Consider the following 16,597-nt stretch of genomic DNA (forward strand, 5'->3'; position numbering starts at 1 on the left):
TCTTCGGAAAACGTCACATTTCTCTAAACTCGTCTCGACGGAGATTCGGGAGAGTCGACAAGTGAGCCGGGGATGAGACCGCGCGTCATATTTTTTCCAACATATTTTTTGAAACCGGGCAGCAGCGACTCCTTCCCTCATCTCAGCTCTCCGACAATTGAGGAAAATGCGGTCATTGAATGTCGACCGTTCTGTGCTCCGCTTTTCTGGCAGAACAGAAGGAGGTCGTGGCAAATCCCCTCGAGTACTTGTATCGATTCAAGTTTGGGTGAACGGGGGCTCTTCCGAAACCGAACGATCCAACTCGAGCATACCTACAGCGATCACGACGACCAAGTCAGAGGTGCTATCAATGAGAATCACTTACGTTCACGGGTGTAAAAGGGTTTATTGCCATGGCAATGTTAGCGACATACTGGTATGATTTAACAGGCAGAGTGAGACAATGAAGCGACAGCGACTCCGAATGACAGAGGAGACCAAGAGACGATCAAGCAGCGTCCCTCCGTTCCCACTCTGGATCCCGACTACTGGCGGTTTGAACTTGAGAACCAAACGTACGTCATTACATTCATGCTCGACCGAATATTTCCGCGGCTGAATGAGCGTTCTGTGGCTCTTTAGTCCCTGTTGGTCGACAGAGCTCGTGATCGATGCGTCGATCGGGTATTTCGAAATTGTCGCGATTATTCACCGAAAATCGGCCCGCGAGCCTGCTCTACACCATATAAAATCAGGACCGGGATCCTCCGCATGCGCAGGAAGACTTGGAGGATTCGAACTTATCGAGAGAACATCCCGATAATGTTCGATGGCGGACACTCGGGATAATATATCTTCGTTTGAAGGGAATCCTCTGTCGGGAGTTAATCCTAGGACTCTTCTTGGGCTCCTCTGCTCTGAGTGGGTGTTGTTGTTGTTGTTGGTGCTCTTGAGTCGACGCAATCATCAAGGTTGCCTCTTGTTGTCGCTTCGGGCTGAATTGCCGTAGTCAACATTTGGGCCCAGAGATCTCGCCCAAACAGCTTTCGGTATGGTCCGGTAGTAACTCTTATCACAGGTAATGGGCTTTAACAGGATATCTCGACACTAGAACTATCTTACGCACCTATCCGTACACTGAGGAGGTGGGCGTGTTGTATTTCTTCTTGTGCCGGAAGAACGCGGTCGAAGTCACTGACAGCACCAACGGCGGCGGCATCGACGAAAACGACCGTATGCTCACGGAGGTCTAGTAAGTAATCGGAGGCGCTCCATTGACACCGAAAGGATCGCATCGAATTTTTATTAGAGACGACGCGGTTCGACCACGCCAACGCACTCGAGAATGCTTGCTCGCTGGAATTCGATTCGTCCGTTCTCCGACCTGCCTGCGGGGGCGGCGTCTTCTGACTGAGGCAAATTATTGAAGCGATACCCGGCGAGTGATTATACTGTTTCTTCGCTCGTCCAGCGTCCACTGCCGTGCATAATAATTGTACAGAGCAACAGGTTGGCTGTTGCCGTCTATTTGTCGGTTGAGGTTTTTGTCTTTGGTGTTGCTGTCTCAAGAGGAGAACGAGGTTTGTCGTCGCCAAGGACCACTTATGATACGTGACAGCTGTCCCGTTTTTTCTTGTGGCCTGGACTCTTGGTGAGGCTGAGAGAGCCCAACTGATCGGAAAGCGATGTCACAGGTAGAGACATCCTGCGGAAACCGGCTTGCCGAGCTGGAGGAGTTTGCTTCTTCAGCGGGGATAACGCCAAGAGCTCCTGCAACAATGAGCAAGCAGTTGCCTGGATTAGGGCAGGACGTCTCCAGCAATTTCATGTCGACATGGGCGTGTGGGAGACTGGGGAAATACGTCTCAGCGCAACCTACCTGGAATACGTGTACTACGTCCGCGTTGTCTTTGGCTGAGCACTCGACGAAGGCGTGCTCCCAGTCCATGCATACGACAGGCTCCACCATGGATGAAGCTATGCTCTCAATGTGTTTCTCCGAAGGTAGATCGGTCTGGAAAAAAATACCATAATACAGCCGTTGAACAGATACCTCCCGGCTTCCGTGTCATTGGGAGCGACAGGGAGCGCTCTTCACTATAATTACTCGGAACTCGGAACCTGAAAGGCCCAAGTCCGTCTCCATTGGGATCGCGGAGCTTGAACGGAGTGCTCAGCGACGAGCGTATCGATCCCGGACGGAGAAGAGAACACGCTTCACTTGAATGGTTGCAGCCACACCGGAATAGCTCGGTGTCTGTCGTGATAATTGGATCTGCACGTATCCGCGCTTCGCATTCCGACGATGAATGCCGTTGGCGTATGGAAGCTGTGAAAGGCAGCACTTGAATATTGGTACGTACCTTGTTTGCGACAACGACGATTGGTGGCGAGGTTTTGTCACTTTGACGCAGCTGCAGAATGTCATCACGGAGTGTTCGCACCGTATCGTACGAGCTTTCGTTGTCGACGGCGTACACCAAAACGAACGCGTCTCCTGAACCTGGTGGGTGGATGAGGTTGATTCGGGTCGAGGGTTATTATCGCTGTCTAGCCTCCTCTTTGCGGCTTGAGCATCGGTTGCTACCCTAACTTCGCAATGACAAACTTCTGCGTCTCAAAATAGAATCTCCTTACGAAGTTGTCCCATTGGGCATCCGAAACACCTGAGTGCCTGGAGTTTTTCTCCACTGAGGTCCTTGTCTTGCCGATAACTACCCTAAGCTCGCATACTGCCACGGCTGAATCCGGATCACGGAAAGTCTTCGGTTCGCCGACCAACTTCATGCAACCGACATCGATTTTCAATAGACCCATAAAACCCGGACCCACTGATCGCGCTTAGACCTGTGATCTCTGAACTCTGGCCGTCGCTCACCGTCTGCTCCGCAGAAAAATAGGAACGGAGCCTGGTTTTCCCGCTAGTGGAGCATACGAACCAATTCGGGAGCCAGAGGGTCTTCAGAGAACAGGAGCTCGACGTCATTCGTGCCTGGGCGGAATACGCTCTCGCTGATTTGACTCAAATTTCCCAATCACGTCCCATTGCACGACATCGTGTCGCATGAATTCACTTCGATGCCGCCCACAGGTCACATTACGGAACGTCGTTGACCGCTCTGGTAATCGAAGCGCTGACGTTTGATGGGCATCTATCTCCTCGTGGAGCTTGACGTGGATAATGCTGGTGGTCAGGACCGATTCGCTTGGAAATGTCAGAGAGCCCGGATGACAATGTCAAATGGAGAATTTCAGCTCCAACACTCCGAGAATGAAACGACCATCCCCGGTCTCGCGCGGACGCCTCCGAACGAACGCCTGGTTAACTCGATGTGTGACGGGAAAAAAGTCGAAATGCATTCATCATCAGCTCGTGAGTCTATTATTGATGGTACAAGGCATCGGAGGCGAGCTGCTCTCATGTAATCAGGAGTGGAGCGTTCTGTTAATTACGGCACCGGCCGAGCTTGAATTCCGTGCAAGGAGAGAAAATAGGTACGCGCACTCCCGGTGCCCGCGGAGACTCTTCGGGCAAGAATATGGATGGTGCTCCTAGAACACGTCGAGCTAACGCGTTCATGGAGGGGACCGAACTCGTTCCACGGACCTATGCACTTGTTGCCGAGGAAAGGATTTATTTTGCAGAATACTCACCGATGGCCAGTCTTCGCATCGCGGGGAACTCGCAGCTACCTCCCGTGTCGAGGATGTCGAGAGATACTTTGCTTTCAAGACCCACGTCGTATTCACCTCTGGAATGCGGGAGACGCTCTAATTACTTCCATAAAGCTTCCAGGAGCGTAAAGAGTGCTGCGGCAAAGGACTTCCTCGGTAGCGCGGGGAAGTCAAGGAGCACGGGAAGAAAGTTCCGCCGAGAAAGCAGGTCGACGACTCCATCAAAAACAGAACGACGTGGAAGATACGAGAAGGGAATTACTCAGCGATTCTCTGATCTGAGCGCATTCAAGTCAAGCCTTTGGACAAACACGGCACGAGAACTCTAATCGGAGCAGGAGTAGCAAGGACGCTCGATCTGGTATTTGAAACGATCAAGAGTTGCTGCCGAGAGCGAAGGTCGTCGCAGGGAAGTCTTGAGTGATTTCCCTCCCATTGAGCGTGGGTCCTTCTCGCTTTTCCGAACGGGGGACGCGAATCGATTCGGGAGAAAGAAAAAGAACTTCTCGAGGAACGAGGGAATGATGAAAACATCAAACAGGGCCACTTCTTGCTTCCTGGGAGAGTCGTTGAGATTCAGTGACTTTCAGTGCAATTACGCTGAAGGTCGCCTGAGCCGCTTTAATGGATTGTGCCAGAGTTTCTCTTATGAGTGATCACTATGCCAGATAACGGAATGGACGAGAGGGCTCGCCACTTCAGCTGCTTCCGGACCACGGATTTCGGTCTTCTAACCCGGATCCCGAAGGCAGAAACGGATACAACGTGGCAAAAAAAAAGGCTCGCCTCAGTACTGCCAAGCGGAACGATCAAAGAAGCGTGCGTGAGCATTTAACGTACCTGTGGAACTCCTCGACGGTCGCGCTATAGTCGTGTAAGAACTTTTCGTAGAGAAACTGGTGGATGATAGCGGATTTGCCAACTTTTGCGCCACCAAGAAAAACTACTCTATACTGTGCCTTATCCGGCTGCCCGTTGCTCGGCGTTCTTCCCGTGGGGGTGCCAGTTAACGTGTTGTGCGGCTTTCTGAAATTACCTTCCTGAAATTAATGGCTTCCGCGATGCGATGGGATCGCTTGTTCGCTCCGAGTCCGAGGAAAAAAGTTATCTTTTCATTTTCTTCCTCTATCTGAGAACTGGACGAGAGATGAACGATGGCAGATACGTTCGAGAGCACTTCGTGTCGAGAAGTTTTGACTGAACGACAAAAACCTGAACGTTCAGGTGGAAAAACGTCCAAGTTCTGACTGAACGACAAAAACTTAAACGTTCAGGTGGAAAAACGTCCAGGCTCGCACGCACCTGTTACCCCTAGGCACAGGCAAGACATCACCGTAGTCAATGGAGAAAGAGTGCCTAGCACCCCTGAGTGGGTTGTATGAAAACTTCGATTTGCGATTCACAGCTGGACTACAGGGTAGTTCGGCAACTACGTCATCCTGAGGACTGGCACGCTCCGAGCTTTCCTGGAATAGAGAAAGAGGAGTTGAGCGAGAATGAAGGAAAACATCGATTGACTGCGACAGGATCGAATGGAGCTCGTCGACTCTGTCTGGGCGGGAAACGTCGATCAATGGCCGTCCATTTCAGGCGCTAATGAACATTTCCGTCTGGTGAAAGGTCCGCCCCCCCAAAATTAGCCCCTCTCCAAGCGTCCTCGTTTCGTCTAATCGCTGCATGTTTCCCGCGCACAAAGGGGCGTTCGCGGGGACTGCGAGAGGAATATCGGATCTTTGATTTCTAGCAATCCATCCGGTGCGCTCAGTCAACGCGGCCCGATAAGTTGGAAGATTTCGGGATGTCTTCAAACTACCGAGTCGACTTCTCGTGTTTCCCCATACCGTGGCTTTTCACGCTTCCATCAGAAAGGGAACGCGCGGAACAAAAGCTGGCGACAGCCAAAATGATTTCCGAGGGAACCATCGCGGCGGCGGAGCTATTCGTGCCGACAGCCCGCATCCGGATGAACCGTAGTCTCTCTGATTAAAGGGCATGCCTGTCTATTTTCCAGCTTCGAGGAAGGGGCCCGTCTGTCGGAGAGTGGCTCTTCGTTAGAGGGAATCCGTTCATTCCTCGTTTCGCCCGGGAGGTGTTCTTTCATTCTTTCTCCTTCACGGAAGACGCTCGTCCATTAGAGGAAGCTCCTCAATCAGAGAGAATACGCTGATTTAGATTTATTTTCCCCTCTCAAGATGAATTTCTGGGTCATATCCGGAACAGCGAGCTCTCGCGGCCACTATTACGGATCACCATCTACCGAACAATGGAACCTAGGCGAGACGCGTGATGGAATTCTCAACGAGCTATTGTTGAGTTTTAACGCTCCATGTAGATACTATCATGACGACGGAATGGAACGCTCCGGAACGCCCTCAGTCAGCCTTCCTCGCTTCATGATTGAGTTTTCTGTAGAGGACCTCCCTGAATTTATCAAAAGCCGAAGAACCCGCCAACGAACCGGGTATCCAGGGACCTGCCGAGCTTTTACTGGGGAGGGGGAAGGAGCGATTCGAGGGGGGGAGGAGCTGAACATGACACGCCTTCTCGCGGCCTATTCTCCATCGTTGGCACCGGTTTTCGGAGGTGGCCATGTTCGAATTCTCGGAAGGGCTCAAGGCAGCCAATGGACCAAGATGGATAGGAGCCGAAAAAGTCCGCTGGAAGGAAGGAATGAAGCTCCCCCTGGCGGGAATTTTCACGGGAACTGTCACGCGGAGCCTCAGCTGCCTCAAGTTCGAACGGCGTCACTCACGAATTCGACAATCACGACGAATGTACGGCATCACAGTGGTCGCTCACGACTCACGACACGAGGAGCACCACTTCACCGAAACTGTTATTAGTTTATCAGGTATTCGCGCGAACCACTCGACTTTCCGTTGACCCTAGCAGGACTTCTCTTTCGTCGAGTCCGGCGAAGGTCCCCGCTGCTACATGGACCCAGAGAATTAGAATTGGAGGATGGAACGAATATTGTAGTATGATTGCAAATGGAAGAGTTAAAATGAGGAACTTCGGCGATCGGAACTCGCCGAAAAATTCGATGGTCTCTCGGGGCGAGACAATGTTCCTCGGTCGATGAGGCTGTGGCCGATGAATGGCCTGCCCCGATGGCGGGAGCTAAGATACCGAAAACTTATCCTGACCACATGCATTGACTCGTTTTCGGACTTCTAATTGTAGGTTGAACAAGCTACGATTCCTTGGAGCCAGGACGGGAATGTTCGTTCTTCGGGAGCTTTGGACACGGATCGGCTGACGTCTCCATGCCGCCTGATTCGCGTCTGCTGCGGGACTCTTCCCGGTGGGTACTTGACGGGGAGCATCCAAGGCTGTCCGAAGCTCAATATCGCAGTCTTGCATGAATGGAACGCAAGGATCCCTGTCCGATCGGGTTTCATACCACGAAGCAATTCTGAGGGATTCCAACCGTGCACGGCCGAAGTTTCAGAGTGTGGTCTTGTCCGTGGCGTGCGCTGAAACTAACCCCCACTCTCTTGTCGAGTTTGTCTGCCGATCGGATGCACAATGGCCCGTCGTTAAAAGTTTGCGCAAACATTTGAAGTTTTTCGATGACGGGCGATAGTAGACGGTGCTTGATCATTCGACGGATCGAAGCATAAAAACTGCGCGCGTTTTTTCCGACGCCCGCGCCTCGATCCGACGATCCCCCGCGAGGGGTACGAGGGAGAGCAGAATCGACGGACAACTTTGGCCAGCAAAGCAAATGCCAATCACTTTTTGCCACGCTTTGCTTGGTTCGGCCTCGCATGACTGCCAGATGGACGTTTACATTGTTCGGTCGGTTTAGTTGTCCGGAAAGCCAAACCTGTCCAGCTCTGCAGTCTGTAATTACCGTTGACAGCTCGGTGAAGGGAAGACACGCATAGTCTTGACATGGCCAGCGTTCCGCGGCTCAAGACCGCCACGTCGTCGGTCTGTCGATGCTTCCGAGAGCGAACGAGAAGACGGACAGACAGCCTCGAACTCGAGAGGTCGGGAATGAATTGCGGTGGAAAATCAGTGTCAAACACAGAACATGAGGAGGCCTCCCGGTTCAGGGCTTCTCGACTGATTCCTGATTCCCCCAGACCTCTCGTGTGTTTATTCGTATGCGGTCGCTCTCATATTCCGAAGCACGGAGCGGAATCGGTCTCTAGAGGAAAAGCAGACGTGACGTAACATATTCGCACGAATATATTATGATGGAATTCTCGCCCGCCTCCGACCACAGCCGTAACCGCGTTATTCCGAGTCGAATTAAAAGTAAACCGGAATCGAACAATTCGGAGAACAACGAGTACCGTAAAGAAGCGAGCTCTTCCGGAGATTCCTTCAGATGGTCAACTCGGGCCACGAGTATACTGCTTGCAGTGATTAGGGAGTCCGCGTCCTACCGTCGGATCCGTCGGACGGTAGATCGGTCTGTGCGTCCAAAATGGACCCGAGAGAGTCGTTATACGACTAAGTACCGCAGTCAGCTTTCGAGCTAATCTTTTATTTCTCCTGCCGCAGAATCTCGCCACGGGGAAACCTAACAAACCCGCTTGTATGCACTCGGTCGATGCGTGTTTTCCCCTACAGGCGGGAGCCGCCATCACCTATCAGGGTATCGTATAATTCCTCACGAATGAATAAGGAAGCAGCGACGGGAGCAGCCGAGGGAAAATGCCAGCTCTGACGGCGCGTCTAGAACACGCAAAACCCAACGGAAAATTCGACTGACTCACTGTTTTCATTTTCGTCCTCCTCTCCATTGCGACTGCGTGAAAGATAGATAGATAGATAGATGGAGTAGCTGCTGTCGCTCTGCATATGCACTGGAGCTCACGTTGAAGCCCCCTGCCGCAGCCGCACACCGAGTGTTTGCCGAACTTATAAACTCCAGCGGCGACGCACCACTGGCGTATGCGTGAAGATTACGCCGAGTGCCCGGGAGACTGTCGGAGGTATTGACATGTTTTTGGCGCCATCTGTTCGAGACACAGTTCCGCTAATGCCTAGTCGTAATACAACGTTCACAGCGGCTGAGGGAGGAAGATTATAGCCCAGTGCCCAGGCGGCCGACATTCATTTCTCGCGCCCACCTGACCGTTCGAGGAACGCTAAGTTTGTCGGCGGTGACTTTGTGCGGACAGCACCCTTCACCGGCATCCACGAATAAATGCGTCAAAAGGCCACGGTGCGTCCGTTGTGATTTCCAGGAGTCTCTACGGACCGACGGGCAGCCCTTCTAGAGACTCTCATTTGTTGGATGGCAGCGCCGACCGAGCCCCGTCTTGAAACAAGACCCGTAGGACCCCAAAAAAGTTACTGTTATTCCAGCGCCTTGGCTCTGAGCCTGGGTTTGTGACGGGCAGCATGGCGTTTTAACGGTCGGGCAACAAACATTTCACTGCATCCGTGTTTAGCCGACGTGCATATTTGTATGCAAAGGAAGGGCTTAGTCGGAGCATAAACATAATCCATACGGCCCAGCGGCGACGGGACACGTTCAACGAAAACTAGTTCAGTGACCGCTTGGAGCGTGTTAAACGATGTGGATGAGAGGTCGGGGAGATCTCGAGTGAAAAGTTCCCCTCGATGTGAAATCGCCGTCTTCTATCAGCCGCTCCATGGTTGCCGACTCAAAGCGGAAGTATTCAGCACGTGATTAAAACTTATTGAGTTTTCTTGAGCCGACGGAACGCTCGCAGGAGCTCACACTTACGGATCTGACAATGAGGACGTCGAGGTCGAGGGCCATTTTAGCTAGAAGCCCATGTCCTCGTCGGTATCGTCTCGCTCCGGTTCAGGCTCGAAGTTCTTTTTCACTCAGTCCGAGGACAGCAACGAAGCGATTTCCGTCCAGATCGAGACTTCTAATTATAGCGGGGAGCGATGCCGCCGAACTCCTGCGATCTCAGCTCGAAAGCCGATTATCATCGAATCAATGGCCGCATGAGTTCCCACACCGAATCGAACTCGATTCAGCGGAGCAACTCTGCGCTGCTCGCCGGAGAGCCTGAATTGGCTTCCATTCGTGAATGACAACACTTTTCACATCTCTTCAAGAAGTTTCTCTCCGTTCCTCATTAGACTCAGCTCTCAAGGGCGTCTTCCTCGTAACAATGTTCGATCTGTCCCATGTTTCCTCCACGGACGGTATGTCATCTGTCGTATCCATCAAGGAAAGGATGCTTTCAAAAAAGTGCTGTCTCCTGTCGATGACGCCGACCACTCGGGGGGAAGGGGGGAAAGGGGGCGGGGGACGCGGCAGGCCTAGCATACAAAAATGCCTCGAACCACTTCGCCTTCGGTATACGTTTTTGTCTCTGACAGTCGCCATCGTCAGTCTCAGAAAAAAAAAAACATCATCATTATGCCACGGCTAGACCATCGAACTGGAAAGGGAATTTTGTTGCGGATGCCAGCTGTCGCCGACATCCGTGACTTTTGCATCCGAAGCATGCAGACGACTTCCTCGAGAACCCAAGTCCCATGCCGCGGGAACGCGTTCGGGAGCGTGACGCAGAGATTCCCTCTGAGCATGAATAGCGAAACGTATGTCAAGGATGACACATGTCATATTTTGCACACGATTCATGAGGAGCTGTATCGCGGAGCCGCTCTCCTTGTTGACGCAATCGGGACGAATCCACTTTCCCAAATCAGATCAGATCGTCGGACATGATCAGTCGTGCATATCCGGCTAAATAGGTGGGTGTGTAGGATCTGGGGGAGCGAGCGGGGGATCCCCAGTTCCTGAGGTCCTCGACACCAAGATGCACGGCGACTCACGTATCGACGGCAATTCAGTTTCCGGGAAAGAACTGTGGATAATTGGAGCGGTAAACTTCGTTATATTCTACGGGAGGAGTCAATCGAAGGACCTAATTCCCGCTCCCCTCCCCAGTCTCGGCTCGAGGAGTGGCGAATTCCTTCGGGCCATAACACGGCGAGCCACGCCGCCATAGAGTGTCGGTGTTCATGAAGGAGCTGTTTGTTAAGAAGGCTTTCAATTACCGACAACAACGTTCAGCCGCCGGGAGCTAGCACAATTAGGGAAGCGAGCAGCTCCCCTCGGGCATGCTTTTATCGCAAGCGTTGTCGCTGCCGTTGTCGACGTTGTTGTTGTTGTTGCTGCTGCTGCTGCTGTAGGGTGGCAGCTCCCAACGGCCGCCCGAGAAATATTCTTACACGCTGTGCAACCAAACAGGCGCGATTGAGCACACGAATTCGACGGCGACCTCGATTCTCCCGCTTCTTGTTACAGCCTTTCTGACTGCGACGTCGATGTCGCGGATGTCGTCGACGTCACTGCAGCGAGTAAAGTCTCGACGAGCTATCGGAGTTCCGCGGACCCGCTCGAGCTCGCTTTCCGGAAACTTCTACGAACGCTCCGGTTTTCACTCTACCGCCGACGATGGGCGAGAACTGCGCGAATTTGCATATAACGCTCAGGGGCCGTTCGTAATAAGCGAGGTCGCGAGCCCGGCTACAACCTTTGTGAGCAGAGTCATACGGATTCGCATGCGAAAACAGATTTCTTCCTGATCAACTATGAGGAACGACGCTTCTTTCATATGAAAAGCGATCTGGTCATATGTAGTCTGGATCCGCACAGGGTTCCCGCCCCGCGGAATGTTCCATTCGAGCGCTATAATGTCACGTGCGAAGAATTCTGCGGGGAGAGAGACATAGTTCGACGATTTCGTACAGACTCCTATCGTTAACCGGAGGCTGAGCCTCGGGAAAGAGATGCCCATGTTGGAACGGCTCGAAAGATTCAGAGACAGGTCGATCCTTTTCGCGCTCCATACGGGTTTTTGTTTCGGGATGCTCGATCAAAATGTCCACATGATCGAGCCTCTAGGTCCCTGTCTGATTCGCCCATGTCGTCCGCGCTGCCGCTGCCGCTGTTGTGTGTCTTCCACTTGTCCGACAAGGGTTCTGGCTCGTCCGCTTTTTGTTGTAATGTTTAAGTGGTGCTTGAGGGAAAAGGTCGCACAGAAGCCTGTTTGCTCTATTCGACCCAAAGCTCAGTCAGGGTGGCGTTCGACCGTAGGAAAAGCAGACCTCCACAGTAAGCAGCTCAATGAAGAACTGCTTGCGTTGGCTCCGGTCGGCGGAGCAGCTGCCTTTCGGAGCAATACAAGCACAGCTCTATTTACTCTCGAGCACCTGCATCAATCGATGTCCGTCGGAATTCTTGTGCTCCTTCCGAATCTCGGCCCGCTCCTCCTGAATTGAATAGGATTCTTTGACGCACTGCATCGATCGTCCGCGTTCCTGCGTCGACCGCAGGCTGATGATCTCGAGGAAGGTCATCGGAAGCACAGGGTATCGCAAAAACTCTCCGAAAAAGAATTCGAGCCGCTTCTGCGATGGAGGGTCGAGTTTGGAAAACTCTGAATGCGCACGAGGAGAAAGCAGAACCGAGGGTCCGGAGTCAGGAGTGAGTCTCTCCGAATCGTTCGCTGCCCGAGGACTGGAACTCATCAGCGGGCGAGCGTCCGCATCTTGCGTCAAAATGCGGAACGGGCGATGATTAGCCCGGAAACCAGAGCGAGCCCCGAAATTCCCGCCGCCTCAGAATAGTGAAGCCTCTTGATACGAATTTTATAAGTCCTTGGCTGTCCAGTAGAAGATCGAGCCAGTGTTGCTCGGAGGGGAGAGCCGGGCGTAGGCGTAAAGGGGGGCGGAATGGGAGGGGGGAGCCGGGCGACGGCGTAAAGGGGGGCGGAATGGGAGCGGGGGCGACGATTCGATGCATGCATGACAGATTCAAACCTCCGGTTCCAGCGAATACGATACGGAGCGATCGTTCGGAAACGATCCATTTCATTCCGACCGGACGAGAACAATTCGTGTTGAAGCGAAAGGTAAGAGTGTCGAAGGCTAGACCTAGACGCTCCGCCTGCCACACCTCAGTCATCTAGTCGTCAGCCGGCTATCAGGACCAGCCGAGCGACGTCTTTCCTGGCTTTCCTAGTGAATAAATCACTGCAACACAGGGACACCTGCGCCAGATGTCTCCCAGCGCCCGATGCATGTGCTTGATGCTTCCTCTAGGACTCATGGATGCCACGAACTCTTAGCCCCGGCTAGTGCACCTTCTGCGACGCCGAGGAGCTTTTCAGAGCCTTCGGGTGCCGATCCAGAGCTCGAATCGCTCAAAATCGTCCGGACCTCTCGGAGCTCTCTGGGCGTAGAAGCCGCGTGTAGGAGATAGAGAGTAGGGGTGAGCCTTTAGACGAACGTATTTTTCCGGAGCTCTCACAGTGACAGGCCCGCTCTCCACAGAGGCAGCTCCGGCCGATACAGGTTCGTAAAGTTCCCTCGCAACAAATCCCAGCTCCCCGAAACTATGTACATATACTGCCATAGGATGAAACAAATCCACAGTCGATACCGTATTTGGCTTGAACGTTACAGCCGAACGTCTCCGGTACCGAAAATTAGGTATCTTTTCCCAGGACGGATCCAGGAAGCGAAGGCTCTCGCGTGAGTCTGCCAACCACTTGTCCCCGTTTCTATTCTTGTTCTTCGCACCACCCAGTTCCAGTACGTGCTTCATAATAAGGGAGCTATGGCATTACCGCCGGACGCGACACCGCGCACCGCCAGTGAGCTTCCAGGTCGTCCTGAGTATCTCCTCGATGCTCCCGAGGGGGAAGCCTCACGGACCGACCCGACCCGGATCTCCTGTCGACGAGTCCATCATGAAGAGAATGTCGAAAAACTGCTCCATCACTCCACTTCATCGGTGCCCTTCTTCTTATGCATCCTTCGCGCCGAGCCCGACCTTTGCAACTTGCCGATCCTGAATTGAACGCATGCGGGCGTAAAACAGGATTTTGTATTTTCGCCGAACAGCAGCCATATTCCTCTCGGTGCGGCGGCCGAAACGATCCGTCCGCGAAAATATTCAATAACGTAAGTCGCCTGGCTTATCGGCCTCTCCTCATCAGATACCGTAGCCATTCGACGCTCCTGGTCGCCTCGTCCTGAGCTGTTTTCGCAAGGGATTCGTTCGATATGGTAGGAATTCGAGCCATCTCCGGTGGACCATCGATCTTGAGCGAGATTCGTTCATTCTACAGAACGCTCATGTTCCATTATGTATCCAAGCCCGGTGCTCCTCCCGAGGCCATGGTCCCAGGTTTCCCAGCGAAGGGAGGAAGGTAGAGAATGGAAAGAACGTCTGTTGCAGCCGAGGAACTGTTGAACGGAGATAACACGGGGATCGGTGACAAACTCAACGGGAGCGGAACAGCACCACGTCGGTTCGTCGAGACGGTGTGTCCTGCACCCCATCAGCAAGCCCTTCTGTCTAACTATGGGCCCTCGTAGATTTTTACTCATACAATTAGCCCCTCGTCTCATTGTTCGGGAGCGCTCTTCACTACTTTGGCCCAGACCATGAATTATTCAAAAGTTGAACCCACCATTGCGGCCGAGTTTGTCAACGAGCGAACGCAGTCTGTTTTTGGAGGCGCAAGCCGCTTCCAGGTATACACCGGGCCGTTGTTGTCGGATCTCTTGGTCGAGCCTAACACAGTTTCGGCGCGCACTAATGCAAGTCTCTCTGCCGCGGGTTCTGTTCTGTGGAAGGCCCTCTCCCGGGGGAACTCACGTCGTTGCACAGTCAGATCCGCTTTCACGGATAAAGTCCTTTGGAGCGACACCTCGATGACGGATGGAAGGAGACCGTGAGTCATGCACCTGTATCCGTACCATCGCGGGTCAAGCGATGCATCCGAGTCGCCTACTTTCTGCGTTCATCTGAACTCTGCTCTTTGACATCGAAATTATAGGCAGACCCCCGATGAGGTCACTGATTCATTGTGTGTGCGGCGGCTTAGCACTGAATGAGATGCATGTTCGGTGTACGAGGTGCCAGATGCGCGTAGCCCTCTGCGATGCTTCAGCTTGTCGAGCGTATAATATGTATGTCCATGTCCCCACGTCAGATGACGATACCAACAGTGGGTGCTCTCATTTCGGACCTATTTTTCCACATGTGATTCCCCGCGGAATGCGGTAGCGTGGAGCAGAGCGTACGCGAGTCTCCTAATCCCGGATCCGTCTGTCTCGGTTCCTCTGAAGCAGAGCTAAGCAATCCCGGTGAACGACATAACATGCTTTCGGACAGAGCGAGCGAGGGGGCATCTGCGCGACCAGTAGGGCGGCATCACATCCCTCCGGCTGTAGGGCAGTCTCATTTCATTATATGGTCAACCTCACTGCCATTAGTGGGAGCGCTGAAACTCTTATATTGAGAGAATCAACAAGCAAAGCAGTCGCTCGCACTCAGCCAACAGTCCAATTAGGAGCGAGGCACTGCATCTCGGTCATTATATCATTTCACCATGTCTATCAATCAGTATGTATTTACCAATGCTTATCGCCACTCTGTGTTATCCTAGGGCTCTATCGACCAACTTGATCAAACCGAATTAGGGCTTCATCGGATGATGCCACCACCGATCCTGCGGCCCCCTTCCGTCGAGGAGCCTGCTTGAACCCATGTGGTGACCTCCCCACGAAACCGGCTCCGAATTTCTTCCCACGGCTGCCGGCAACTTCATTTTCCGAAAATGCTCGGGAGCTCCGAATGAACGATTTTCCTGCTTGATGCTCTCCATTCGATTCAGCTCAGCTCAGAATCACTGGGACCATGAGATAGCGATGAACTGATCGATTATTTCCCGGTTCCCGGTGGCGTTCCATATCTGCGAGGAACTCCAGCCCTTGTCGAATCTCGACCTTGAAACAGTGCGGAGCTGCGAGCGGAGATCTGCTGCGGAAAGCGAGGACTGTTCCAAAGTGTCTCCCGTGGACCTTCATTATTGTGCGGGCCATCTAGTCGCCAACGTTCCAATCGAGTGGACGAAGTCACAGTGTTGAGGTTTTTCAAGTCAAGCAGTGCGCTGACCACAGGACGACCTCGTGGAGCTAACAGGCGGCCGAGTAAGCCGCTCGGTTGGTCTGAAATGTCATTTTTTTCGATCCTCGAACGGCTCGGATTCTTCCCTTGCCTTGGAGCAGCGGCGGCAGAGCTCCGAGAGAGGAGGTGTATGGACGCCGCCGTTCTGTTTCGGGTTTCAGCTTTCCAACTTATTCCCTCCTTCTGATCCCTCCTCAGTCGGGCAAAAAAGCTCGTCCGACATTGTTGCTCGGCGAACGCTCATTCTGCGCAGCATTCCTCCTCCAGGAAGTTTTATTGCTCCAAAATCGCTCTCTTCTCGATCCTTCCAGGCATCATGTCCGTCGAAATCTCTGTGGTTTTCCAGAAGCGCCGCACTCTTCTTCCTCGATGTATCATCTCCCGAGAAGCTTTCTCGACGAAACCTCCATCACGAGTACTTAGCGAACTCGCCCAGCTCTGATATGCGGTGAGACTCTCCAAAAAAGTGGAAGATCCTCACGCGAGATCTATGCTCTGAGGGAATCTTCCCTCATTCCACGCACCGCGCCATTCCAGACAGACATATCTCTCGAGGAAGGTAGCACATTCCATTCATCGGTTTCCTTAATTATGTTCGGCGAACGTTCGGACTCTCCCCCGTCAGGCTACCTCCGTTCTCGACGAAAGAAAATCGGTGATTGAACGAGTTTCTTCCCTCGTCCTGGAAAAGAGAACGAACTCTCTCCAGAGGATCCCACCTCCGTTTTTTTCTCGGCTCACCTGATTCATTGACTCTTTCACCCGAGTATACATATTCAGAACTGCGGCCCTAGCCACGCGTTGAAGATGATTGATTGTCCCGCGGGCATCCGAAGACCGGAGCTCTAGATTGAACGAATATAAGCTGCGTTCCAGAATTCACAGATGGAACGTTCCTATGACAAGGGACCCCGGTGCGTCGGGAGGTGCACGAAACCATTTTTGTACATATGTCTACAAACAAGACAAGGAGGATCCGCAGCGACTGCAAGTCCGCAAAGAGATGCT

The 16,597-nt window shown here is 52.8% G+C and overlaps 1 protein-coding gene across 1 annotated transcript in view; it reads right to left on the minus strand.

Moving 5' to 3' along the window:
* Positions 1-1,179: 1,179 nt before the first annotated feature.
* LOC100906451 (ras-related protein Rap-2a) overlaps positions 1,180-16,597 on the minus strand; it is a 40,621-nt gene continuing 25,203 nt past the window's right edge. The window contains exons 2-7 of the mRNA XM_003743702.2: positions 4,960-5,123; positions 4,498-4,683; positions 3,637-3,734; positions 2,346-2,485; positions 1,862-1,996; positions 1,180-1,752 (exon numbers count right to left, since the gene is read on the minus strand). Coding sequence (XP_003743750.1) covers positions 1,585-1,752; positions 1,862-1,996; positions 2,346-2,485; positions 3,637-3,734; positions 4,498-4,683; positions 4,960-5,123 — 891 coding nt within the window. The 3' untranslated portion in view covers positions 1,180-1,584. The remainder of the gene's footprint in view (positions 1,753-1,861; positions 1,997-2,345; positions 2,486-3,636; positions 3,735-4,497; positions 4,684-4,959; positions 5,124-16,597) is intronic.

This window comes from Galendromus occidentalis, unplaced genomic scaffold, assembly GCF_000255335.2.
Source record: "Galendromus occidentalis unplaced genomic scaffold, Mocc_1.1 scf7180000077450, whole genome shotgun sequence".
Lineage (NCBI taxonomy): Eukaryota > Metazoa > Arthropoda > Arachnida > Mesostigmata > Phytoseiidae > Galendromus > Galendromus occidentalis.